This window comes from Electrophorus electricus, chromosome 15, assembly GCF_013358815.1.
Source record: "Electrophorus electricus isolate fEleEle1 chromosome 15, fEleEle1.pri, whole genome shotgun sequence".
NCBI lineage: Eukaryota > Metazoa > Chordata > Actinopteri > Gymnotiformes > Gymnotidae > Electrophorus > Electrophorus electricus.
In genome coordinates, this window is record NC_049549.1 from 6,295,598 (window position 1) to 6,323,393 (window position 27,796).

Here is a 27,796-nt window from a genome sequence, read left to right on the forward strand (position 1 = left end):
AATACCTTTGCAACTTCAGGGCTGGGTTCACAAGTGTGTGTGTGTGTGTGTGTGTGTGTGTGTGTGTGTGTGTGTGTGTGTGTGTGTAGAAACACTAAACATTAAACATTTTTATTCATAGACAACAGATGTTCCACAGTGCTGCATGAAATTTTACATTTTTTGTGACACCACCTCCCCAGGTTTTTAAGAGTCTTTCACATGTAATTCTTAGCCAGAAATAATTTATGTTCACTTCATCATCACTTTCAGCACAGCTGTTTCATCTCTCATTGGGTTTTTATGGATCTGCATATACCCAAAGACATCATTTTAATCACACACCCACCTGCATTATAAAACACCTTACTGCAGTGATAGATTAGCTGGTTTATACTTCAACACAACAATGTTTGGGTAAAAGTTGCAAAGATTGTTGGTGTCTCCAGTGGGTTTTAAAAATATTATTATATCATTTTATTAGAAAAGTTAGCCTTTGTTAACCTATATTCTAATCACTTGCTAGTTTAGTTAGCATTATGTAGCTCAATCAAACTTTTAATGGCCCATTCTGGTGCTCCTGTCTAAAGTGTTTTACCCTCACTTCATGCCTCTGCCACTGTGCTGGTGGTTCTGCTAGTATTTGTGACTCATCAGGTCACTGAGGTGCTATACTAATGGTGTTATAGGTGTTATACAATTATATGTAGTTTATTGGGTATTTTATTTTGTCTTTATATTTCTACTTTATTAAATTAAAATTTAATTGAACTTTATTTACATTTTGTAGCAATGCTATATATATATAAAATTTTGCTTTAGCTGTAACTGAAGTCCCATATTAAAGCACGTCTCTACACTAGTAACTGTGTCGTGTTTAGGTGGATATTTTTGTGCGCATAAAAGATGATATGCTCTTCATTCTTAGTGTGTTATGCTGTTTTAGCAGTTTGGTTATTGTAAGTAGAGGGCAGTGCCTAGGATGATTAAACTTGACTATGGGGATTATTAAAACTATTGGATGAGTGCAATGGTCTTACTGTTCGAAACTAATTTGTATGAAAATTCAAAGTGTCTATGTGTTAACTGTGTGTGTGTGGCACATATGTGGACAATATTAGATAAATTGTCTGATTTGTTGTTCTATGCATTATTCGCCTTCTGTTATCTACATGTTATGTGAACGATACCACTTATTTTAGCATAAATTACTATATAACAGACTCCACTGACCTGTACTTACTCTAAAACCTGAACACTCATTTAGACTAACTTACATGTACTATACAATGATGGTTTAACCACTTCCTGTGAGAAACACTGCTTTTGTGGTCAGCCGGAACTGACCAATAACCTGCTCAATGATACACTACAAAGAAACTGTTTCTTGCATTAGATTTCTTGTCTTCAGGACACCTTTTGTGGTTTTCCTGGCCAAAATGTTGCAATAGAAAAAGCCATAGTATGAACTGTAAATATGTTTGCATGTCACACATCAACCAGAAATTAGGACCTAAAACAGACTCTAGATAATATAATGATATATACAGATATGCACCAGCAAAACAATTATGAAACTATTAAACATTTTCCAGCAAATAACATTAGTAATTTACACTTTAATTTGGTAGTTTACAATTTAGTAAACTAATATTTGAATGCACAAATTTCAAAACTCTGCAAATGTATAAAGCACTGTTAAAACAAACCATTAAAGTGGACTAAAATATTCTGAATTCAACTGACTAAACATGGCTGACAGGTCTCCTTAAATGACATCTGGCTTAGATTGTACTAGCATTAAAAAACCTTCCACAGAGATGACCAAGCACTTCTGTCAGTTGATCTGGACAAGCATCTGCTAAATGTAAATTTAAATATCTTTTTTACTTTTTATTTATTGTGCAATCGCTTCTGTCTGGCTTATATAAAGAACTGCACAGCTTTCACCTTTCTGTGTATTATACTGGATATTCATTCTGCTAAATTAAGACACACTGCACGTATTGGTCAGGCTTTGCTGAGATAACTCACAAATCTAATGACAAAGTTGAACTAAAACACATTAGACAGAACACATCAGATGCAGATTCTGCATGTGAAAATACAAACTAAACCTAAAGTGATTGAAAAGCTTAATATAAACATTAAAGGGAAAGTGCTCCTGGGATTGGTGGAGATGTTTCGGTTTGATGCTGTATTGGACTTCTTTCTGGTGGCAAGTGGAAGCAATTTTAAATAGGTTCTACAATATAACATCAATAAATGGCTCCCGAACACCAAATTTTGTTCTCATCTACAAACAGCAAATATTATGCAACATGCTTTTTAAATTGCAATATGCCTTGCAAAACTAAAATGACCAGAAATGTAGACTGAAACAGTGATCCTGTGTGTTACAGTGAGAAAATGTGAAAAATTTACATTCAGTATAAACAATGTGAGATGGTCTGAAAGGTGTAAAACGTTGAAACTCTAAAATGCTTAGCAACGTAAGGAAAAAAATGTGTTTAATTTATATTATTACCTATAGAACATAGATTCCATTATATTAGTAAACCACACTAGTATGACTAAGCAAATGCTGTTTTACTGCATGTGTTTGTTCAGTACATCTTTAATAAAGTGTCCTACAAGTAATCTTTATATTCCATTTTGTTTCTCTTCTTTATTGGATATGACTATAATATAACGTATGACCGGGATTCACAAAGAACTCAGACAATTTATATCAGGTGACAACAAACCATGACATATGCTGACAGAGCTTCAGTTCTTTCCATTCGATGTAAATTTCTGCACATTTATAAAGATGTGGGAATGGTGAGATTTTATTGAGCAGTATCTTCATGTGCTGGTTCTGACAGCTCCTGTGGGACCCAGCGCTGCTGTATCTCATGGTAGAGTTCAAAGCCGGAGCTATCTGTGCCAACCGTTACTGCCAGGCTCAAAGTATGGATTGGTGCCCTTTTGACTACAATAGCATGCAATCCATGTTCACTTAGTGGGTTCATTCTGCCTCCTTCATCAAATTGTTCTTCACTTGCTAAAAGACAGAAGAAAACAAATGCAACCTTGGTCTTGTTTATACAATGTAAGCAACAACAACAACAAAAAAAAAACAATTCTCCACGTTTTATAAGGGAACAATTCTTCACATTTTATAAACACACTCTCAGTGGTTTAGTGAAAACTCTTCCCTAACTTTGAGCTGTTCCTTTCATGAAAACTTTAACAGAAGGTAAAGGAGCATTTACAAACATGCCTTGTCTTATGGGACACTACAGAGCATGCTCAGTGTTCTCAGTGTTGGTTCGGTACTGTGACCTCATTAAGGTGAATAAAAAATAGAATGACATGTTGTGGTGTTTGAATTGCTGAAAATACCCCAAAACACTACTGCAGTTAAGTACTGCAGTCTACATATGTGTGGCATAAAAAAGAGTACTGTTATCTTTTATAAACAGTGTATTATTTGTAAAAGTTCACAAGGCAAGGCAAGTAGACACTATTACAAACAGTTGCTAACTTTACAGTGTAAACTTTCTTCTGAGCCTACTCTGGGCAGAAACAAGGGTGCTCATTTTGTAAATACCATGGACTATAACTAAAGGCATTGTGCAAACTGTAGAATAGAATATATCCACAAACATCCAATCCCCTGGACCACATTGTGTGAAAAAAGTGATCACATAGTACTCCAGTGTACTGTAGAGCGGTGTAGTATTACTTCTACACATTGGTAAATAGTGCACAACTGTACAGTATTAATCATTTTTACACAGCTTATCTACACACATTCTGGCCAGTGTAAGGGGTCAAGTGAATGATTTAATAGTGTAACACTATAGATAACTGATCTGAATATTTTGTTGAGCATAATACTACTAAGGGCATTGTTGGACCATCTTGTTAAGATGTTTAGCTATGTTGTACCTTGAGTAAAAATTTGAGGGACTCACTGAAGAAGGTTATTTTTGAGAATGTAATAACATTACATACACACTGGGTTGGATTGTCCCTACTGAACAGCAGGGGAAATACCTACTGGTGGGGGCGGGGGATTATCTAGTTCTAAGACAGGTCCAACTTTTACCCTTCTTTGAACTGGTCATGTTACCCTTAGATATCCATTACAGCTTAACAATATCTCTCTGTTCCTGTCTCTGTCATTCTGTCAAGCCAGACGTATCATGTATGGAGTGTGTGTGTGTGTGTGTGTGTGTGAAGTGGCTACTAAAGTGGCTGATGGTTTTCCCTATAGTTTAGGCTACAGAAGATCAATTGTGGTGATTAGTTGATTAATTAATTACGACTTATCTGATCTAACAGCTGATTCCAATGTCAAGTGATTTAGCCTATTCACCATCTGACATCAATTGCACTGGCTGTAGAAAAACTGGCTCCAAGGAAACATACCAAAAATAACCATGTTTGTGTGCATGTGTGTGCACACATACATGAGTGTGTGCTCAAATAAAAGAAAAATGTTTTACATGTTTCAGTTATAAAAAAGATTAACTGTAAAGGCCCTGATTTATTTTATGCTACAATTGCTGACCATAGCTACCCTGAAATTGATATGAATTCATTATGCCCTGATAACAACTTCTGTCCAAAGATCATCCCCTAAACATCATGATACTTGGATGATGGCATTTTGATAGCATTTCAGCAATTCCTGATTTGACCTACAAATAGCAGGTCAGCAAACCTTTCCTAATGTGAAAGTGATCGTAAAAGTACTTGTGTTTAACTTCGTTACCAGTCTGTTTCCAGAAAACTGTGCTGTATCTCATACCTCTTATGTCTGGCTATTATAAACATAAATGTCATAGTGAATCAGAAATACTTTCTCTGTCAGCGCTTGGATTTACAACACTGGTTGTGCTTTCTCAGCTCACTGGAACTCCATGGCCTAAATCGGGCCATCTCAAAGTCTCCTTTCAAAATGAGAAATATGCAAGCAGACCCAGGTGTCCCCGAGGGAGTACAAAAATAGATAGTTCCCTATGCAATGTTACAGCAAGTCCCAGATTAGATAGAACTGGGTTATTCCATTACCCCAACCTCCTAGCAGTGCTCTATTGTTTAGAGGTGCCAAGGACCATTGGGAGAATGTGGCCCGTTTTCATTAAAATAATACTATTTCTAGATCACTAGAGTAAGACAATGTTGGATCTTTGACTTGAGTTCATGCATTCTCAAGTACTCAGCATTGCTGCACAGGAGCTATGAATCCTTCTGTGGTGTAAAAACTAGGTCCATCAAACAGAAGTTTCCAAGCTGTCCTTCCCACATCCAAACAACAGGCACAAGAAATCAGTTAAGTGCATGTTCCCAGACATCTTATGGATTACTAAAGCCCCAAAGCCATGTAGTGCATATTAGCTTTAAAATATAGAGCTCTAGTTCCCGGTGAAACATACCTCTGGTGTGTACTACTGCGGCATAAATTTACCTGCGGAGGATAAAGGTGGTTTGGGGGCACCAGGGGCTACTGGAAGGCTGCCCTCACTACTCGGTCACTAAGAGGCTGTGTGGGTCGGAAGTTGTCACCCAACATCCCATCACTGCCCTCGGGGAGCTCTGCCCCTTTGATGTGGCACCTCAGCCGTCGAAATTCCTCAATCTGCAGAAGAAACCGAAAGCACATGGTCTCAATGGGAACTACACAATTAACTTAAACTTAAAATTTGTAATGCCCGATTATCTCATGCATCATTTGGGTTCATAACTTACATAGAAATTTTGCTTTACATTGCTTATTGCACACTAGCATTAAAAGCTTGACTAAAGAGAAGTGGCTGATTATACATTGATTGTTGAAGCATCCTACAGTTACAGGACCTAGTAATGGCCAGTATCAGATATAGCCAGTCTTTTAGATACAGCTGTCACAAATAGAGTTGAAACAGGCTGCTGATAAGTAGTCTGAGAACCCACATGACAAATCTATAAATAAAATTATTTTCCTATACAGTCATCAAAGTTTGCTGAGAGTCTTTTTGTGCATGCCCTTTTCCTACAAAAAAATCAATGATCAGCAGGTTAGAATGATCAAAGATACCCCAAAAGCTTGTTGACCGTCATACAGGGCACAGAATGACTATTTTGGATTTTAACAGGTCATTGTGATGTAATTTAGACATGCAAGTCATAATATACAATCTCTGTTCACAGTAAAAAAATTTAAACACAATTTATTGAAGTCCACATATATGTCTCCTTGTTGGGAAAGGTTTCTACTACATACATGTATGCTTATCACCAGTCTCATCTGAACAAACTTTATGCAAGGAAAGGATTAACTTATTTAGCCATCCTCCAACACTTGATTAGCAATCATTATCAGATCACAGGACTTCTGTTGACTAGCTATTTTTGGGTGGCAGGCCACTATTATCCCAGCGACAACCCTGATGTGTAAAAACTCCAGCAACACTGCTGAGTCAGATATAACCACACAAGCCCCACACCATTATGCCATTTTAGTATCAATGCAATGTTAAGAACAATCTGCCACCCAAATAATTTCTCATCAACAGTGGTACAGTGGGTTTGTGGTCAGAAACTCAGCAGTGTTGAATGAGGTAGAGTAAGCCTGACAAATTATGCATGAAAACTGTAGTCTTGGTGGATCAAATCCAGTGCTGCTACTATTATAAATTCTTCAATGCCTGATCACTGTGGTTTGCATAATGCAATCAAAGGAAGGACACTGTCTAATGGCAATATAATATATATATATATATATATATATATATATATATATATATATATATATATATATAGTTTTATTATTATTATTATTATTAATAATAATAATAATAATAATTTTATATATATATATATATATATATATATATATATATATATATATATATATACATATATATAAAATTATTATTATTATTAATAATAATAATAATAATAATAATAATAATAATAAAACTCTATATATATAAAATGTATATATATTAATATAATTTATAATATGTTTGGTTAATTTTGCTTAGTGTGCCCAACTTATGACATCACTACTACAATTTATTTTTACATACTAATAGTGATGTAATAATACCCTTAAAATAACACCTATAATACCCTTATGACATTCCTGAGATGCAAAGCCCTAATGCATACAGTAGGCACACCCATATTTACCTGCATTTGTGAGATAGTTAATGGATAACGGTAAAGGATCCAGGTGACTTTTTCACTGCATGGAGGTGTTGTTAAAGATCCTTCATACACCCAGTAGTCTCTTAATAGAGGATCTAACAAGAAACAAACACAAGTAATCTGAAGAGGTGTGGGGGATCAGAGTGAGATAAAACATTTACATTGCTCTTTAATTACATTCTAGAACATTGTAGCAATACTACATCTATATGTGTTTTTAAAGATGTCACTAATGAAGAAAATGTCAATGAGCATGCAAAATTCATCAAAAACTAAAGTACTGGGCAAACTTACCAGGTAGCAATGTATTTGGATTGAAACATGGTATTATTTTTGTCTTTCCCTGTAATGACGAAACATTATTTGTCCAAAAAAAATAGGAAGTCACCAAGCATTTATTTGCCACACAGTATGCTACCATAGTGTAAGAAGGCTTGAGCGTTTCAAGTTACCTTAACAATATTTATGTCACTCCACAACTTAGTAGTACAAGTTAATTTCAACAATAAATTCAGTTAGTATGACTGTAATGAAGCAAGGAAACATTTTTTTTTCCATTTAAACAAACTAAACCTCTCCTACACTGGATCTATACAAAATTTTACAGAATCCCTGTTGCAAGTTGAAGTTTGTTTTTCCTTGTTTGCTTGCTTCTCCAGGCCTTTCTCAGACCCTGTGCTACTGCTCACCTTATACTGCAGGTCCTGCAGCACCTCCGTAATAGCCTTCAGGCCGAGGTGCTCCTTTCCAATCTGCACAGACCACATCAGCAGCATGACACGACAGAGGAGCAGAAAGGGGGAAAGCATATGCGCGTGTGTTTGTGTATATTTAACTCAGAAGGCAAACACGAGGGCTATGTACCTGCACGAAGAGAGCGATGATGAGGATGCCTTTCTTCTTCCCCATGGCCTCCTCGACACTGTTAAACAGTGTGCTGTTCCAGTGGATGAGGTGGAGCTACAAGAAAAGCTACATTGTCACTACAGCCTCGATCCCAGCACCATGCAAAGAGATGACTTTCAGGTGTTCTGAAGTAGGTGTCATCCACGTTAACTGCTAACAAGGCTTTTAACGAGGCTTTAACTGCTGTATAAATCTAAAACTAAATGATTGTTATAAAGCTCTTGACAAAATGGTACAATATTATACAATTTCATTGATTTCCAGTGCTACAAGGCCCATTATTTCTCTACAGCTGTGGCCTGTACTTGACAGCTTATCTCTAGATCTGGCTGGAAGAGACAGGGGAAAGTGTGTGTAAGTGAACAGGTACAGGGGACAGGTGTGTACTAAGGGCTTTGAAACATAGCCCTCAACACTGTTTTAAAGAGAACCTTGCCATTGTCCCCATTGACCTGTGTAGTATCACATATGTTTTATAGTCAATGAAGAGGGTTAGGCTCTTGTGTTATCTGAAGTCCAGTTGTGACTTCAGAGCACTGAAATAATATGGGATGTACATTGTCACAGTCAATAGCATCTACACTAATAAGCTAATAATCTTATACTTATGTTTTCATTGACAACATTTCAGGTTTTCATTTAACACATATATTGTGGTGAATATGTGCCAATTATGAGTTCCTCGGGATTTGGTAGTTTTGAGATCTGGAGTTATTAAAGAATGAATACAGAGAACAGTTATTTCTTGTTGATCCCACTGAGCCATATTTAATTTGCTATGGAAGAACAATATTGTTGCCTAGAAACCAAACCTAATACACTGATTACTAGCAAATATCCGATTAAGGGTAAATATCATTGCTGCCATCATAAGTAGTTATATCAGGTGATTTTATAGCTTGGTTTGATATCTTTCGATGTTTTCATTTTCCTGGACGGTGAGATGTTACCAGTTTTAAGGATGTGGTCAAATTTGCCACAACCTGTTGCATTCGCATTGTCCTTTGTTTTCTTCCAGGGACTCTGTTTATATTTTCACACACAGTTTCTCCGGCAGAAACCACTCAGGCATATATGACACTAAGCTCCTGGTGGGTCACGTGGCCCCAGACATAACTGCATGCCACTCCAAGAACTGCAGTGTTTACATCTTTCACACAGAGCTTGTCCTTCACACATCACTCAGACAATGCATGAATGTGAGATCCTGGTTGGTCATGCGGCCACAGGTACAAATGAGCCAGCACCGAAAGTGAATCTCATTCCACTGACCTCCATGGGAAAAGCCTTGAAGTTGACAGTGTGTTCAGAACCCCTCTGGTTCTCCTTGCCCCAGTGGAAACGCACTTCATGGAGCTCGTACTCGTGGTCACTGGGGAGAGGACCTCCTGTCACCACTGCCACAGGATTCCCAGGTTAGGAGGAAACAAAGAGCAGGGTGAGTGGACCATAAACAGGAATACTGCAAATGAACAAGCGTCTCCTAGTTCCTGGAAATGACCTGAAAGTGCTGCGTAAATGACACCCAACAGCAACATCTAGTTTTTTTAAGGGATTATAAGAGTGCTTACTAACCAAGCACTGTATTATTTATAGCCTGATGCTTTGCAGTTTCAGCGATTGGGATGCATACCTGATTTGGATTTGAGCATGATCCTCACGGTATGCCCATCATTGATGACCTCACAGTCCCGGCAAACCACGTAGTTGGGTGTTAGGCACACCTCTAGCAGCCTGGGGTCATAACGTGCTTCTCTGGAGTTCAAGTTTATGGGGGACTGATTCTCCCCATTAGCCTCTGGAAAGAGCAGGCCCCATTCCACCCCTGGGATATGAACACATCCTTTGTCACAATATTGCCAGCTGCTGCATGGCCACAGAGTATCCACTGAATCCTCTTTGTCCTTGCACTGTTTTTGTTTCAACCTTGTGTCTGATACTTCGTTTTGGCCCCTGAAGGTCGATGGCAAAGCTTGCATGTTTTTTGGCATATTTGACCCCGGGACAGAAAAGACTGCTTGCCACCAACATAGCTTAACATGGCCGTGGTCCATTTTTGTGCTCCTAATACAGCAACTAAATAAGGGCTGTCAGAGCACCAGGGCCCAACACTCATTAATGTACGCGATCCTGTAGGACCAAGGGACCCTGGAGGATACAGAATGTGCTCATTCACCCCCTCACCCCCTCCTTCTGCTGCTTTTGCCTTTTCTACCCCATGGTCTTACTGCCCACTTCCTTACACTTTCACCTCATTTGTGCTTTTTCTTCAGGGTCTTTTTTTGCTATTTCCTGACCAAGAACTGCAACCAACAGGGTGTAAAGTTTAACACATAGTGTTAAACAATCGGTCATCTGGAGTTGCATATCAGAACACTTATTCACAATCTTTATTGTACATACTTTTTAGATTTAGTTATATATTGTCTGCAGCCTGGCTGAATGAAGATGCCACAGAAGTGTAAATTAAGTTCAGTAATCTACTTAACAGGCATCACTTGTTTTTCCATGCTTTTGGCAGGAAAACATTTGTGGCAGACAAATACTTTCTCTCCTTCAGTCATGTTACTTTGAAATTCAGTAAAAGCAAGTTAAGACAAAGAGATCCAAATGGAGTACTTAAAGTGACAATATGTAATAGAAAATTACTTTTGAACAATACTTAAAAATAATACATCGATAAAAAAGTCTCTATATTGAATTAGACAAATAGCTTTGTTCTTCTGTTTAATTCACAAATTGTGATATGCCGGATGACACACTGGGGCTTTACATAAATCTCACTTTGTATAGCAGAATAAAACAGTCAGGCTCTCCTGGAAGTCACAGATTTTTCTTGAAAAGACCCTTTGTTTCCATTGTTGGCTTTCCTGAATTTATGCTTGTCATGGCTTATCTAACTTACTGTGAAATGTAATGTAACCATAAATTAGATACCATTTGTTATCTGCATGGCCACTCTGTTTTTAATCCCAATACTCTCCAACCCAAATCCATATCAAGTGACAAACAGACATTGGTGCACAATGAATTTACCTATGTCATAAAGACAACAAACTACACTTGGCATTCAGCTCAACCAAGAGAGACAGAGATTTTCAGTAACTGGGGTGGGACTGTTTCATCTCATGCTTTGCACAGTGTAAATAGGAATGAGACACAGCTGTGTCACTGAGTGCCTTACCTGCCTCGTAGCCCCAGTCTACCTCTTCCTTCCCAGGCAGGTACTCAGATTCCTGAGTCATGTTGTCTGCCATGATGATGGATCCTTGTGCCCAAACTTTCAGGAGAACCACAGTCCTCTCCTGACAAGGTGCCAGAGGTTAATGGTCCCTGCTGTTTGCTCAGTAAATGTAAATTCCTTTTATTTGTTTGTACTCACTGTACACCCATAACAAATGCAGATGGAGGTTAAATAATGCAGCAGGATAAGCCGTAGCAATAAGTTCACCGGTCCTCACAGCAACTAAGAGAATCTGTGCTTACAGTCTGTTGAAAAGAGATTTCTGTCCCACAGTTTCCTTCTCTCCCCCTCTCTCTCTTTCCCACACAGACACACACTCTCTCTTTCTCTCTTCCAGTGTCAAGGCTGTAGAATGAGCTCCTCTCTAAAAAGCTCTAGACTTGTGCCAGTTTAAAAATCTTTTTCCCAGCTGCAGCAGCACACACTGAGCCTCCAAACACACACACAAACACACACACACGCACGCACACACACACGCACACACATAGACAAGCCGCATGTGCTCTGATTGGCTGTATGTGATGACTCTCAGATTTCTGAGGCAGCACCTTAGAAACAGCTTAGCAGTCCAGCCTGGTTAACAGTCTGGCCACGGGGACAGTAGTACATGCAAGCTGGAATGCAGGAGTGATGTTGATCTTGGAAACAAGGACAGGATTTCTGCTACCTTAGAGGAAATGGGTGTGGTTATGAAAACACCAACGCTGAAGAAAGCTTAAATGAAGAAAGAAAGCGAGGTCTTTGTGTTGTATTCTTGCTTGCTTTGCCTCTTATTGTATTTTCAGGATGAGAAACAGAAGAGCCTGTAAAATGCCTGTAAATGATTATACTGCAGAATGTTATTCTTACTAATGAACAGCGTGCAATTTTCAATCATACCTTTGCTTACAGTTGAAATAGTACACTGATTAGTATTAGAACTAAAACTAGTTATTTTGAGTTCTCATGCAAGTGTCTCATAGCCACTGTTGTTAATAGATCATTGATCCCATGATTAATGGTAATCTCACAAGTAGTGAGTTCCATTGAGGTTATATTTCATTACACTGTTTTGAAACTGAGAATCTGTGTAATATCTACATATTCAGATATTTAAATCTTTTGGGGGGCCTTCCATTGTCCCAGTCAAAAATGTGACAACAGACAAATAAAGTTTAGTGATATGTGTCAGCAAGAATGGCTATGCTCTGTAAATACCTTGACCCATATTTTCTAAAACCGGAAGCTATTAATTGCATAAACTGGCTCTGCTTTCCTAATTAACTATAATTAGTCCATTTCCCTCCCTAACACTTACAGATTGTACTATAACAAGGGTATTAATCTTTATTACCATCAGCTACAGACACACTATCCTGTAGGAACCATGAATGATCAAAATACATGTGTCAGTTTTCTTATTACACAAAAGATTTAAAGGGGAAAAAGAAAAGAGCAAACTAACTCGAAGATGCACCTATGCTTTTTTCACAAGTGAAAGTTGATTAAATGAAAATACAGCACTGCCCTCTAGTGTACATTATAAGTCATTGCAAAGACGTTTGAGGGGATGCTTAGCGGGGATAATGATTGACAAACAGATGTATTGCCAGATGTATTATTAAATCCTGATGTTCATGAACGGTGATTAGAGCATTGTCAGTCGTTCTGTTTTGTTATTTAATAAATGTAATATGATACTTGCTGTGACATATTTTAAATCGATTTTAAAAATTATTCCCATAATAGTATATACACATAAAGTCAATCAGCTTTTTTATAGTGCCAAAAAAGCATTTTGCAACATCACGAAAAGTGGTTCACCAGAAGCGTGCTTATTTGATTACGTTTTTCAGAGTAGGAAATAAACAGAACTTCTCTAATGTGTCCATAGAATTAGTCAGTTGAAGAAGACAAATAAGATGACGCTAATCTTGTCTTATCTTTGACGTAGTAACCTGTCACTAATAGGCATTGTCATGTACTAGTTTCAGTTCAGACAGCATACTCAGCACTATGGTTTGAGATTGCATAAACATTTAGCAGGTGAAAAGAAAACTTTGCCTACAGCCCTAAAACAAACCCTAGGATATCAGCAAGAGTAATACGATTTTGATATTTGCAAAATTGCTTTTTGTGTGAAAGCACAGATCGCTTAGCAGCCTGGTCAGTGTGACTAATTCGGGATGTTAAACAAAACGAGATAAGAAGTAAGTCAGAAAGGCAATATTTAAAAAAAAAAAAAAAAAGGCATCAGCGTTTGCTGTGTGAACTTCCGGCTGAGTCAAGGGAGTCTTCTGCGTGCGTGGCGGAGGAAGGCGGGGCGTGTGACGTCTCCGCCGAAGCTTTGAGGTGTTTATTGTTCGTTCCCGTCGAAGAGAGAGAAGGGCCAAGTCAGACCTAGTGAAATCACCTGCGGTTACATACGGTTTTAGGTCGCGAAGCCATCTTAACACGGCCAAAGCAGGTTGACATATCACCGGTTGGCCATGGCGTATGCATACCTCTTCAAATACATCATTATCGGAGATACGGGTAAGCGGCCGCTGTTCTGTCAGAGATGGCTGGTTAGCTAACGCCATGGCTGGCTAACCGAGCTACTGTCGTTTTTAAGCGTCCGTGTTTTATTTCCGCAGTGTTGGAGTCAATGACGTGGTAAAAGCTGAGACACAAGGGGTGGGATGACGGACCGTTTTTTTGTTTTGTTTTGTTTTTTTTTTTTGTTTGTTTGCTCGTACTAGCTAACATTAAGTTACTTTTCTATACATGCGCCTTATTGGCTAACGCATAGCTGGTGAAAATGTTAAACGAGTATTATAGCTAGCTTGCTAATTTGTTTAGCTGCATTATAGCTTGATTGTAATCAGCAAGTTTAATAAGTGCATGTCACAGGTTCATAACAACTCAGAAGGAAACCTATTGTCTTTCTGCTTATTCGGACACTGGGTGGCTAGATGGCTAATATCTTTTTAAGGTAAGCTAGTGCTAGCCATCTGTCTCTTCATCACAGTAGCTGGCTATGTAGCAAGCTAGCTATTTACCTAGAGTAGCTAGCTAACTATCGTTAGCTAACTAGCTAGGGGAGCAGTCGATACGGGAATATGCAGACAAATAATATGGTATTATGTTTTCAAAATATCAGTATGTGCAGTTCGTAGTCTGTTCGGTTGTTAAGGTAGGATAAATATTAGCTAACATCTTTTAATACTTATAAGGCCACAATAGCAGTTTAAGTTATGATGGCTAGGTCCCTAATGTCTTAGGGTTAGCTAGCTAGCAGCAGATAGTTCTTCAATTTAAAAATGGCGTTAAGCGAATACCTCATTCAGAAGTGGCAAAGTACTGTATTATAAAGATCGTGCAATAACAATCCCTTGTCATTGGCATGTAAAGGCATAACGGTTTTGTTTACTAGATTTTTCTTTTGTCGTAGTTGAACCAACATTTTTGTTTGCTCGTCATGAAAAATCCGTAGCCTTATTTCAGTAGGCCTTGACACCCAAGCACTGGACTCGCAGTGTAATGCGTATCAGTGCCACGCAATTATCTGTAATCTTGAAATTAACCGAATTTGGATGACACAAGATCTTGAACTGTGACCCCGTGTGCGTTACATAGTCCCTGCCCTTGCTCTGTTTTGGGCCTTCTTTCAAGAACTTCGTAGGTATAGCAGGTGGTAGGCTGTAGATGGAAAAACGAGCTAGGTTCAAACAAACAAACAAAAAGCCAAGCACCCTCTCCCCCGGGACGGCTGCACGTTTTAAAATACTGATTAAAAAATGTGTTAAACTGCACTGCTGCAGTACTCATGTCTAAACACCAGTGTCTCCTTGCAAATTTCATTTCTTGCACAATGTTGAATGTGTGTTTGAGCGTTTCATAAGGAGGTCATAAAACGTGTTAAACTTGACATTATTGGTTTCCAGTCAATATGAATAAAATATCTTTTAAAATGATCTAAACCAGATTGAAATGGCTATACTAACCATCATTCTCATTGATGCATTATTATAATTGCTAGTAGTTAATATGCCCATTACAGGCTACACAGAACAGACCACTTCACCCTATAAAAGCAACACTTCTTTCAGAGTATCTGTGTGATTCTGAGTACAGATGGGTTTGCATGAATACACTGAATTTAGTGATTGCTGTTTTTCATGGTTAAACAGGATGTGCTAATTTGATGTGATTTCAAATAATCTTTTTTTTTCCTCACCTTGCAATCTTTCCATCAAATTTATAGACATTCCCTTGACCCCAATCACTTATTTTCATAACAGTTCATAATCATAATGTAATATAAATAACTCACATAATCATAATATCATAATAATATAATATGAAGGCTATGATCTGTATTTGCAGAGAAAAACCAATGTATTATTTACATATAGTATGTTTCAGGATACTTTAAGTGTTAACATGTACTGATGGGGTTTTCCTCCCTATCAGCTTGTAGGCCTGAATGTATTTTTGTATGTGTGTTTTTTTTTTTTAACTATTTAATGATTTGTAAAAAACAAAACAAAAACAAAACTACAGACTTCTGTTGGGTTGTTTTCCTTTCAGTTTGGTCTGTTATTATGTTGAAATTGCCATCAGGAGTAAACAGGACTGACCAGTTGCTTGTTATTCAATGTGTGGCACTTCACTGATGTTTAGAGAAACCCAATCTACTCGTATAGTGTTTTGATGTTGCCCCACTCTGCCATGTGTTTATATTTGCCCAGTAGGAATGTTAAACCTAGAGTGTGCTGGGGAAATGTTGTAGTTCAATCCTTGTTAACATCTGCCATGGTTTAATGGCATACTGAAAAATGGTTCTGGTCATTTACCCCTATATATGTGTTTTTAATGTACTATATGCAATGCAGGCTCAAAAACATTTAGTTAACCATTATGATCAAATGTCTGCACTGCAGTGAAGGCCTAATATGTTTTGAGTCCCCTATAGCCCCTGCATCTATAAAGCTTATTTTACTTGGGTGATAAAAACATTGTTTTTTTATTTTTATAGGCACACTATAGAATTGTTTTATAGTATGACATTGCATCTTGTTGGTTAAAGGTAGGTGTTATTATGTCATTGATATGTTGACTCTATACATCTCCCTCATGAGCGCTCCTTGAGTTTAGCTAGCCTGCTTGGCAACTGCTGTTGCTCTTGGAAACACACTCTTGTGGGCAAAGCAGCTAACCTGTTTGTGTGCTGCAGCAGATCTTCCTGCTTTGTTTAGAAAATGGACACTGTTGAGTTCGTTAGTGTTGGATAGTGCATTTAGTATGGTGATTCTCACCTTGGTTAAATCACTTGATAAAGCGGAAGAACTGAGGCTCATTTTGTAAGTGGCCTGTGCCCTCAGAACAAAGTACACATAGTCTAAGCTAAGTAGACCACTGTCATACATATTATGGGTGTGCCATCATTTAAAATTGTATTTATTTATTTTTTGGGTGTCATGAATGTTGAACTAGTAGATTTGTTGCTTTTTATATTTTGCAATATTACATAACAGTTATTTTAAAATTCGCCAGTGGTAAAACTGTTGGAAGTATTGAATAGCTGTGCAAAAGTTCGCTCGCCAACTGGAAGCCAGATTTGTGTCTCAGATGTGCCATGGGCCTTCCATAGGTAGGAGCCGCTGAGCTAGTAGTTGTCAGTGGGTGAGAAGAACTGCACTCCTCCTCTCCTGCACTGTGTCATAGGCGAATGCCTGCTGGTCTCTTCTGAGTGTTCTGAAGTGCTAGCAGAGCCTCACAGAAGTGGTTAGGAAAGATGATGCATCCTGTGTGCAAAATGAATAGACATTTGCTGAGCTTGGTCATCAGCAAATCATTTAGAGGTCATAGGATATTGGGCAAGTGGTGCTGAGCCCAATTGTGTGTATTCATCTGTTATCCACTGTGTTTGCTTTGCAGGTGTGGGGAAATCATGCCTATTATTACAGTTCACAGACAAGCGTTTTCAGCCTGTGCACGATCTCACTATTGGTAAGCTCCTTTCAGCCAAACTCATCATATCCTAGTAATTGACAGATGGTCAAAAGTGTTGTTACTCCAGGAAATATAGCTTGGCACCACATGTATTGCTAGGGGAGGACTGGATTTAAAGGAGATGAAATCAGTTTGAAATAATAGTTTAATAGAAATGAAACAAATAAATTAAATAATAGTTTAATAGAAATTTCTCTTGAGTTTAGCTTATTTAATGCAGACTTTTAAGTTCAAGCCAGTTTACCGTGGGGATGAAAGGCTGTGCTGGTAAACAAAAAGTAACTAGTAGTAGTCCTCAGTTGTCATGATGTTGTCAAATGCAAATCACAATCAAAGAACAATTATTTGAGACCCTCTTGCAACACAGAAGAACAAGATTTTGGTACTCTTGATGTTCTGCTATTTTAGTACCATGTTTTCATTTCAAATCTTATGACTTTGATTCTGTTCGGTTCAGATATGCTGGGAAGGTCATCCATGCAAGAATTCTGTACTTAAATAAATTAATAAATAAAATAGCTGTTTAGTCTGGACAGACGGCCAGGATATTTGGATATTTGGCTGTTGCTGCTAACTTCATACAGCAGTAAATTCCTGTGAGACTAGTCTGATCAGGTGATGTCATCTTTCTATTCACCATATCATGTTTCAGCCTTTAGTGCCCTGTGCTGACTTTTTTTTTCTGTTGGGTCACATGCTGCATTTTCATTTTTGTGCAGAATCCCAGTGGCATTTCAAACTAGACAGGTCTATCCCAATCAGTCAAATATTGTGCATATTTGACATAAAAGGGAAGATCTTTAAACCATACCCCCTTGTGTCAGCTTAAAGTAATAAGAATCTTTTTGAATCATTGCTGTCTCTAGGATACTACAACACTTTTTTTTTTTCTTGAATGTTAACAAAACATTCAGAGAGACTATTAATGCTAAATGTATTCTCCTCGATTACCACTCTCTCTTATGTGGAGGCTTAAGAAAAATATTAAAGTATATAATGGGTTACGTGTTGCAGTTAGTCATATGCATTAATCCATACAATTAAATTACTAAGCTCTTAATATATTAAGAAAGCCTGTTATCTTCCGTAGGCTTTTGGAAGACAGACTGATAGTGAGTTGTAAATTGTTATTGAATGATCTTGAACTTTTGCTCTCTGCTAGGGACCAGCTTTTAAGGCTACTTCAACCATTAGCCTTGTTACTCCAACCAGAGCTGTTTTCACTGGTGGTCCAACATCCAATTAGCATTTGTAACACATTTTGTATCGGTTAGCCCCTTCCTCTTAGGCCCAGGTTCAGATCATGCAGGCAGGACCATGTGTGGGCCACTATTACAGTGGCATATAATATTGCAGCACTGCATTCCCCACGACATGCAGGCAGAATGTGTACAGAACTCTCTCCTGGTACACATGGATCCAGTTCATTTCAGCACAAGCGCCTCATCGGGGTCTAGTCTCAAACCCTCCAGCTGATGAGAGTTTTGGTTCAGTGTAGTACTTCTGCCCCATATTCTACATTGTATATTGCAAGCAATTCACTTTAAAAATTAAATGTAATAAGTTTGTTTCTCAGCTCTAAACTTATCTGTGGTTTCCATTTTAATAGAAACATTTGTTCCAGAGTTATTCATTGTTATAAAAAGTTACTTAACACCTTCTGTTAACACCTTCTTTTTCTGACTTGCAGGTGTAGAATTTGGAGCACGAATGATCACTATAGATGGCAAACAGATTAAGCTCCAAATCTGGGATACAGTAAGTATTATGAGCACTGATTATCACTCAGCCATTGGCTGACATTGGCACATTGGCTGCCTTTGCTAATGCAGTTGTTGGCTTCATCCTGTCAAAAGCTAATGCTCATAACACAAATCTAAGGATAAAACCTTTGAAACTTGCATGTGTTCACTTTTACAGATCCAAAGATGGCACTGTAAATTTTAGGTGGCTTTCTGTGCGCTGTATGGGTGTAAGTGAATTAGAAAAGCACTGTATCAGAGGTCTTCATAGTGTCAGTAGTGACTGACAGCATACATCTGTGTCATAGCATGCAATTATTTTTCTTTTCTCTTTCTGAAACTATTGCTGCGGCATACACTTCAGGGGCATAGCACTCATTTTAAACACACACTTTAAAAATAATAAATAAATATCAATAAAAGTCATTTTCACTTTAAATTGTTTAAGGGGCTCTCTGAGAGTCACATCACACTATCCATCAATGTAGGCAGTTGATACAGGCCTTTCAGAATGAGTACTGTATAATCCCACCCCAAACCTGTCAATCAGATTTCAACCCAAGACTTAGTATTCTAAGCACTTCAGCTGTGGCTCTTAGAGTTGTAGCTTGATATAAATATAAGGGAATATATATATACATTTAAATGTCATTCTTAAAAATTGCTTCCATACCGTTTGTGTCCTCAGCCATTTCCTCGGCCCACATTTTTAGCCTCATCTTGCCTTTTAGCAAGCCTGAAGCCAGCCAATGCGTGCACTGAATGCCTGGGCTGCAGCAAAAATGTGGACTGTGAGGTGTATCCCTAGGATAGGGTTGAGAAACACTGCCCCTGCACTCTCGCTGACTGCGTCTTTCACAATTCTCCTAAAAATGACAGCACGACAAGTACTTACAAAGCCTGTATGGGAACAGGCAGGGGTCAAAACCTTACATACTTTTTTGTAGGACGTCTAACCTGTGAACATGCTATATTCCACATTCCATTCATTACTGAAGCAAAGGTAGCTGAGCTGTCTCATACGACTGTAACAGAACCAGTACTGAGGTTGCTGTCAATATGAAAACTAGTTTTAGCTATATAGTTAATAAAAAAGACCTATGAGTGCTTTCTATGTGACTCATGTAGCTAATTATATTTCACTGAATATGCTTGGGGGAGAGTGCTAACCGCTAACAGCTGTTTGTTTTTCAGCTGTTTGTTTTTCTGTAGCAAGAGTTAAATGGGTTGAAAAAAATGTTGTAATAGATATAAACAAATATTAACTGGTTAATATTTACACAAGGACGATGTATTCTGGTTAATAAAGTTTTTGGCCAAGAGCAAGATTGGCAGGTCTCTGTCAAAGGAGAAATTGGACATTTAGTTCAGAGAAGGATAACAGTTTTGATGTTTAACAGCAGGCCAGGAGCTACACTGTCCTTACCAAATAGGACACTTGAACAATAATAGAAATACCAAATGAAGAAAGATGCAGTTTCATGTGGTTTTTTTTGTTGTTGTTTTGTTTTTGTTTTGTTTTTTTGTCAGGCCTGGTGTACAGATTAATCTAGGAGTGCCAGACTCCAGTTGTGAAGAGCCATATTACTGCATGTCTTGGTGGGTTCCATGTGCCTGATGGAAATTAGAAAATTGTGACTGATTTGAAAAACAAGTGAATGGGGAAAAGCACTAAACTTGGCAGTTCTATGACCTCTATATTTGCTTCAGAAAAATTGGATGTCCAAATAGCAGGTGTATCCGTCATACGAACGGAAGCAATTTGGAAAGTAACAATGGAGACAGGAATTGAGGGTCAACCTCCTAACGGAGTAGAGGCAGGAGGTAAAGGTTGCAACTCCCTGACTCCAGCATACCTGAACAGACTGCATGGGATGGGCCCTTGAACCCTGCCACCCCAAGCCTCAGTACCCCACTCCCTGAGCCCCCTGCATCTGAAAACGCTCAAGGAAGACTTCGGCCCACAGCCTGCTGCAAGCTCTTCCTTCCTATAATGGGGCTGTCCTTTTTGAAATATTGTCAAGAGTAGAAATGGTCCAGGACACACAGCATCTGCTTTACATGGACTACGTTGCTGCCCCACTTTTTGTACTTTTGTACTTGAGAACCTGGGATTGTCAAAATAAATATAGTTTTAGTATTATAAATGGTCCAGACAGCAGTAGTATTTTACGACGTGCCTGTCCTTTTGTCTGTCTGTGCATGTTGGAATGGGCATTTCCAACCTTCCTCTTACCTAATTCAACTGATTAGCTAATTAGCAGAAGTTGGGTTTGAATTGATTCCAGTTAGGGCAGAGAAAACGCAGCGACTCTCCAGCACTGGAATTGCCCATCACTTGAGTGCAGCATTAAGCAGCTCTTTATCTAGAAGCTGGGGTGCTCCTAGGGTTTAGTTACACTCTACTGCTAAATGAATGTTCTGTTGCTGAGCCTTGTTGCTTTGTTTTCTTCCCAGCTCTGTACTGCAGAGTAAATGTAGTAAAAATTAATTAGTGGCATGATCATAGCACATCTGGATATGTCAAATAAGCAAGGTTTTACAACCCAGCAGACTGCAGTTATGCTGAGACTGTTGAATTAAGCCATTTGGCAGTCTGACTGCTGATGTATATAAGCCAGTCTGGCTAATTATTCTTTGACTTCATTCAGTTTGAAAAGTTTGTTCTTGTCGAGACATTTTCAGATGGGCCTTGCTGTGAGATATGAACTGTATTAATTAAGCCTTCAAATCATGAAAAAGTACAAAGCTGTACTGAGTCAGCTGTATAATCATATTGGCCAGCAGAGGGAGCCAGACTATAACATTCAAGTAAAGAGTTTACTATAATCATAGAAATAAAATGTAAATTATTTCTCGTGTTAATGCGTCTTAATTTATTGCTAGACTTATTCTGTTTTTTAACTTTTATTTTCATCTTTAGGATCCAAATTAGATCTTGAGGTAAAATTAGATCAATAAAAAATTAGGTGTAATTTTAAATGTTCAGCATATAGACAAGTACCATGTGACATTTCTGGCATCTTAATTTGATGTTACACAACCTCTTTACCCGATGGTGAGGAATTGCCTGTCTGACCACTCTAGTTTTGTTTTTGTTGCCTTGGTAGCTTTGTTTCGTTGTATGTAATAATTATAATAATTTGAAGTCACACTTTTCCTTCTTTTTTTATTTTGTCAGACTTTTCACTGATAGAACTGGGTAACAGGAGAAATCTGCATTTCTGGCCTTCCTGTAACCTTTCACTCCGGCAGATGGCAAGCATAAAAGTGCCATTCATCATTTATTCACAATGGGCTCCATTAACTCTAATGTTAACAGCTGCCCCCAGGGGAGGAGTGGGTTATTGAATTCAAATGTGTGCCCCTGGCTTACTCGCCTTCTGCCAGAGGGGGCAACGCAACCCTGGTGCTGCTGGGGAGGCCATTTTATGCCATGACAAAGATGCTGTTGAATGGTTGTCGCTGGAAACTGCTGTGAGATTGCCTGCTGATTGGTTAGCCACCTTGCTGGAGACAAATGCATTGTGGGATGGAAGGGCAGACAGTGGGTGCTTGTGTGGGCCAGTAGTGGCGGCAGTGGCCGCTGCTGTGTGGTGTGTCTTTTCCTCTCTGTGAGTCTTTCTATGGGTGTGGGTCTGGGTGTGCACACACACTACTGTGTGTTTTGCAGAGGGAGGGTGGGGTGTCTAACTGAGCTGTGGCCTACCCAGGCAGGGGGGCAGCTGTTATAACCGTTAAGAGTGGTGGGGCAGTGACTAGGATGGGGTGTCACTTAGAGTAAGGCTGGTGCCCTAAGATGAGCTGGTGGAACTCCATTCTTCATGAACTCATCTCTCAGCGTGGACATGCTGTCCTTGTGTTCCAGGCTGGCCAGGAGTCCTTCCGCTCAATCACCAGGTCTTACTACAGAGGAGCTGCTGGGGCTCTTCTCGTGTACGACATCACAAGGCAAGTCCAACACACCAATGCTATCTGGCTTTTTAAAGTGTCCTTGCTCATGTTGGACCCTTCACATAACCTTCCATAAATTCCAGGGATTTGTTATTCTGGTTTTGAGAGTTAATCCACTAGTTAGATCCACTAGTTAGTAAATGTATTTGTATGTGTTGACAAATTAATACATTCTCTTCTGAAACTGGCAGAAGGGACACCTTTAACCATTTGACAACCTGGTTAGAAGATGCTCGTCAACATTCCAACTCCAATATGGTCATCATGCTCATTGGAAATAAAAGGTACTTTTAAGTCAAGCTTGCTTTCATTTGCTCCTGTTGTGAAGAAGCCTTTATTTCAAACCTCCCAATGGGGACCTGCTGAGCAGATGCCCCTTGCCGTATGCGCCTCCCGAACTGAATCCGGCTCATTTTCTCTTCCCTGCACAGTGATTTAGAGTCGCGGAGAGAGGTGAAGAAAGAGGAAGGAGAGGCGTTTGCCAGAGAGCATGGTCTGATCTTCATGGAGACCTCAGCTAAGACGGCATCAAATGTGGAAGAGGTAGAACTTGGCCCATATGGGTCAGGGGTTCACAGTGTTTGGGTGGTGATTTGTGGTTGATGTTAAAACACACACACACACGGACAATACTCAGGGGAGACAATACTCCTAACTGTGGGGGAAACAGCTTATTGTGCTCAGTGGGAGGCAGGCAGCTGAAGCCGAGCTGAGAGCTGTCTTTAAAAAAGCGGAGGCGTTAATTTGCGGAGGCCCCTCCTCCATCCACCCACCCAGGGCTCCCTGTATGATTAATTTGTCTCATTAGTGTCGTGTGAATTCTCTTGACCCCTCCCCCTGCCCTTTTATGACGTTTCAGTCTTCTATTTAAAGATCATGCATATTCATAGATCCCCTGCGCACATACGCAAGCGCATGCATGGCGAAACATATGCAAGTGCATGCACGCGCACATCTGCTGCCGTCTTGTGCCACCATTTCTTCTGCCTGTGTCTGGCGGTAATTGAGGTGCGGAAGAGCGATGCGCTCTGAAGAGCTGAGGCGGAGCTCTGCAGAGAATCACATCAGCTATGTTAATCAGCCTGCAAAGTGCGGAGGGTGGGGCTAAACCCTCAGGCTAACCACTGAATCTGCAATATGAATCTCTAGACATCCTCATCATCTTTGACCGGTGCAATTTCCAAATAACAACCCCATCACCTAAGGCCATAGGGGGGCGCCATCTCTCAGCCTTAAACAACTTAATACTTGAACTTTATATTATAAAATGTTATATGTTTAACTTTATTTATTAATGGTCAATATAGTTTAACTGAAAATTTGGGAATGTCATTGCATGGTGTATTTTGTTTCATGGTGTAGTCTTAAACATGTCTATCCTAAATTCATGGAAAGATCTGTTTATGAACTTTAGCCAAAGGTAATATTGAGGTTAAATAAGATGGATTAATTTGCTTGCTCAATTTAAGATGTCATTTTCTGCATTACAGGCATTTATCAACACAGCTAAGGAGATCTATGAAAAGATCCAGGAAGGTGTCTTTGATATAAACAATGAGGTAACAGAAAAAGTTGATTTTATAAAGAATTGGGTTAAGAGGACTTCCAATAGCAATACCCAGGGTTTGATCATGCAGTCAGACATGCCTCTAATATTTGAGGTTATGGTTTCTGGAAGTGCATACTTTCTTTTCCAAAGTGCTATTTTGTTGTTGTTGTTGTTGTTGTTGTTATTAAGTGATCAGCATGTTCCTGTTCCTTACTTGGTAAGGTTTTTAATATTGTTTTCTGCACTATGTGGTAATCAGGAATGTTTATGCAGTTAATTCCAGAATTGCACAAGTTCAAATGCAGATCCAGCAAAATGTGTCAAATATTTGTTTATGGGTTAGCATTTTTGAAAAGGGCAGTGGCATAGTAATCACTGTTAAAAAGACTTCAGATGTTAACAATGCATTTGATGCTGGCTGCCTGTGAGATGGTATAAAAACATTGAGGAGCAGGTACTGCGGAGGAAGAAAGGCAGTGAAAGGCCAGAATCTTTTCCATAGAAGCTTCCAGAGAGGCCCACTAGCCCCTCTCCTGGCTGCCTGCCAACACAAAAATTCCTCATATCCCATAAGGTTACTACTGCTCAGAAGGAGTCATGCTCACTGCAGCTTTACGTTGTTGTTATCTTTTGTGGGAGTAGTAGGAGAAGTACAAAAAAAAATAGGAAAAAAAAATCAAGACACCAGGTCCAAACCGCATCAGCTGATGGAGATCCTGGCCAGGAACTCCCAAACTTGGCGAGGAGGGACAGCCCACCCCCAGATGCTATAAATCAGATTTAGCATGATGTGGAGTTTCCTTAACAGCACCACAACACTGTGACCTCTCAGTAGAAGGCTGTTTTTGAACCAGAGCCCACTTAAGCAAGTAGTGGGCGAGATGGATGCTTTTGTGTTGCAAAGGAAAGTGCCACCTGTGAGTGAGTGAGGGAGTGGGGGGCTGGCTGGCTGGCTGGCTGGCTGATTTCCCTACCTCTCCATCTGACTGCTGCAATAACACAGGGTTCTCCCACTTCACTGCCATCAAAAGCAGGGTGATGACTCAGACCTCTGGGGCCTGGTATTTACACAGTGTTTGACCACATAAAGACATATCGAAGCAAAACTACAACCAATTACTTGGTTTTTCAATCACATTCAATTAATTTATTTTAACCCTTAATAGGAATTCAAGCAGTCTCTATTTACAGTAGCATGGCACTGACTGCCTTTTAATTTGTATTTTCACAGGCAAACGGGATTAAGATTGGACCCCAGCATGCAGCCACCAACTCCTCGCTTGCAGGCGGACAGGGTGGACAGCAAGCCGGAGGGGGCTGTTGCTGAGTGCACCGCCCATCCCTCCAACCCACTCTACTCCTCATGTTTCTACTGGACTGGTCATGCTCACTAACATTTTCTTAAACCCCCACTGCCCAGCCCTCAAATTCAAATCGTGTACTAGATGGCTGTTTAAAATTAAAAAACAAACAAACAAAAAAATGCATACAAAAAAAAAAAAAAAACAACCAAAAAAAAGAGAGACCAGGTCCTTAAATCCTGAGAAACTCCTGAACCCCATTGTGGGCTACAGCAGACATGATTATGGTTACTAAGTAGGCTAAACCCCAGGAGCTTTGGAACCCATATTCTTAAATATATTCATGTTTGTATTTGATTTTCTCAGACAGTTGTGGATTTTCTTTTGTGCCCTTTTGACTTAGAGCTGAACTGTATTAAACACTACAGAGTCATCTATAGTATTTTAATCGGTTTAAGTGGTTGAATACTATGAAAACCATGGTGAACTCTTAGGTCAAAATAAGAGAAACATGGGCTTGTGATGAAAGGAGCAGCCATTATCAAAGTGAAGAAGTTAAAAGAAGGAAGAATAAAAAGCAGGACTGTTTTAAATCTGTATTTATCATTCACATTCTGTATATATAGTTATCATTTCTTGCTTTTGATGTATGTTGACTGAGCTAGAATTCTGTATTGAATTTGCTTAAGTTCTATACTGTATGAATAGACCTTGAAAATGCAACAGTATTGCAACATTTCCAAACCTGCTTTGACACCATTTTAAGGGTAACTTTTACTTTGTTAATTTTAGTTTGGTCCTGCCATCTTGCCTTTGCCCTCATCTCTGTGCCCCTAATTTGTTCTTGTGTATAGAAACTTTGGCTCAATATTCTGTGTCTATTTTAATGCCAAATTTGTGTTTACCTGTGTTCGATCACAACTTCAGAAATGGATCACCTGTCCTCCACAACTAGATCTGCTGTTTGCCTTAAAAAAAAAAAGGGATGGCAAAAGGTTATCATGCTGCACAGGATTCATAAAAAAGACTACATATAATTCACACATGCGTACATATTAAAATGCTAGTTTCACTTACAGTAGATGGATATTGCCCTCAAGTGCATACACACACTCATGGTTAAAACTATATATTCATTCAAGATGGAATCTGTGTACGCATAAACATATATTTCCCTTTTCAATCTTTTGTTCTCCAATGCAGTCTGCTGTGTAATGTCATTACAGATCCACATTAATTTAGATGTCTGGTTGTGTAAAGGCTTGCTTTCTCTGGCATTACATTCTGTTATGATAGGTATATGGTGAACATCTTGTCCGTTGTGAAAGGGGTGTGGTAAAAGCCAAACTGAAGTAACTTCGTGACCCTTGACTTTATTTGCTGTGTTCTCAAAATGAAATGCTATCACAATAAAATATAATAAACTCATCAACTCTGGACTTACATTTGTATATGTGCTTTGTAGTCTTTTGGGGTGTTTTGAACTTGCATAAGTGATGGAAATTATATAAAATACAGTAACTAAATCCCAACTTAAAAACTAATGTTAATTATATTAGTATTCTGCTATGAACAATTATCACTCTTTTCATTCAAATAGAACTGTATAGAGCAATTTGGCTGCATTTATATGAAAAGTGTATTCCGGTAATATAAACTCTAGACTGAACAAAATTATGATATAATTGCCTTGAAAAGAGAAGGATAGTAGTTGCAAGTCATAACTTATTGCTATAGAGAGCAGGTTAATTGAAAAACAAACAAAAAAAGAATAATGAAATAGCCTAAACAGAATTGCTTGATGAATGCACACTTTAAAACATTGGAAAGTAATATATAACATTTCGCAGATCTTGCAGGAAATTTGGGATACAATCTTAATGTCTCCTATTTTGATTTAAGATTTAATAAAATTCCTTCATCCAAACCAATTTTTATACAAGGATTTTTCCCGCTTGAT

The 27,796-nt window shown here is 38.8% G+C and overlaps 2 protein-coding genes across 2 annotated transcripts; one reads left to right on the top strand and one right to left on the bottom strand.

Annotated features, from left to right (window-relative positions):
- Positions 1 to 1,583: 1,583 nt before the first annotated feature.
- Positions 1,584 to 11,764, bottom strand: ca8 (carbonic anhydrase VIII). Its single transcript, XM_027027368.2, has 9 exons — positions 11,255 to 11,764; positions 9,704 to 9,895; positions 9,343 to 9,467; positions 8,029 to 8,124; positions 7,854 to 7,916; positions 7,459 to 7,507; positions 7,147 to 7,259; positions 5,441 to 5,611; positions 1,584 to 3,025 (listed from the first exon to the last, which is right to left on the bottom strand). The coding sequence occupies exons 1-8, from the start codon at positions 11,325 to 11,327 to the stop codon at positions 5,477 to 5,479; spliced, it is 846 nt and encodes a 281-aa protein (XP_026883169.2). The 5' UTR covers positions 11,328 to 11,764; the 3' UTR covers positions 1,584 to 3,025; positions 5,441 to 5,476.
- Positions 11,765 to 13,610: 1,846 nt separating this feature from the next.
- Positions 13,611 to 27,279, top strand: rab2a (RAB2A, member RAS oncogene family). The gene is made up of 8 exons (XM_027027380.2): positions 13,611 to 13,828; positions 17,216 to 17,287; positions 18,981 to 19,048; positions 22,901 to 22,983; positions 23,178 to 23,270; positions 23,418 to 23,529; positions 24,477 to 24,545; positions 25,767 to 27,279. Exons 1-8 carry the CDS (start codon positions 13,783 to 13,785, stop codon positions 25,860 to 25,862), a joined length of 639 nt encoding a protein of 212 aa, XP_026883181.1. The 5' UTR covers positions 13,611 to 13,782; the 3' UTR covers positions 25,863 to 27,279.
- The last annotated feature ends 517 nt before the right edge of the window (positions 27,280 to 27,796 follow it).

What these genes read in the sequence shown, in the direction of transcription:
- rab2a (XM_027027380.2), top strand. Translation starts at nt 13,783, where the DNA reads ATGGCGTATGCATACCTCTTCAAATACATCATTATCGGAGATACGG. An exon ending in CTCGTGTACGACATCACAAG is followed by an intron (nt 22,984 to 23,177) that starts GCAAGTCCAACA and finishes TGAAACTGGCAG; the next exon opens with AAGGGACACCTTTAACCATT. An exon ending in TCTTTGATATAAACAATGAG is followed by an intron (nt 24,546 to 25,766) that starts GTAACAGAAAAA and finishes GTATTTTCACAG; the next exon opens with GCAAACGGGATTAAGATTGG.
- ca8 (XM_027027368.2), bottom strand. Translation starts at nt 11,327, where the DNA reads ATGGCAGACAACATGACTCAGGAATCTGAGTACCTGCCTGGGAAGGAA. An exon ending in TCATCGCTCTCTTCGTGCAG is followed by an intron (nt 7,917 to 8,028) that starts GTACATAGCCCT and finishes TGGTCTGTGCAG; the next exon opens with ATTGGAAAGGAGCACCTCGG. An exon ending in TGCAGGACCTGCAGTATAAG is followed by an intron (nt 7,508 to 7,853) that starts GTGAGCAGTAGC and finishes TCGTCATTACAG; the next exon opens with GGAAAGACAAAAATAATACC.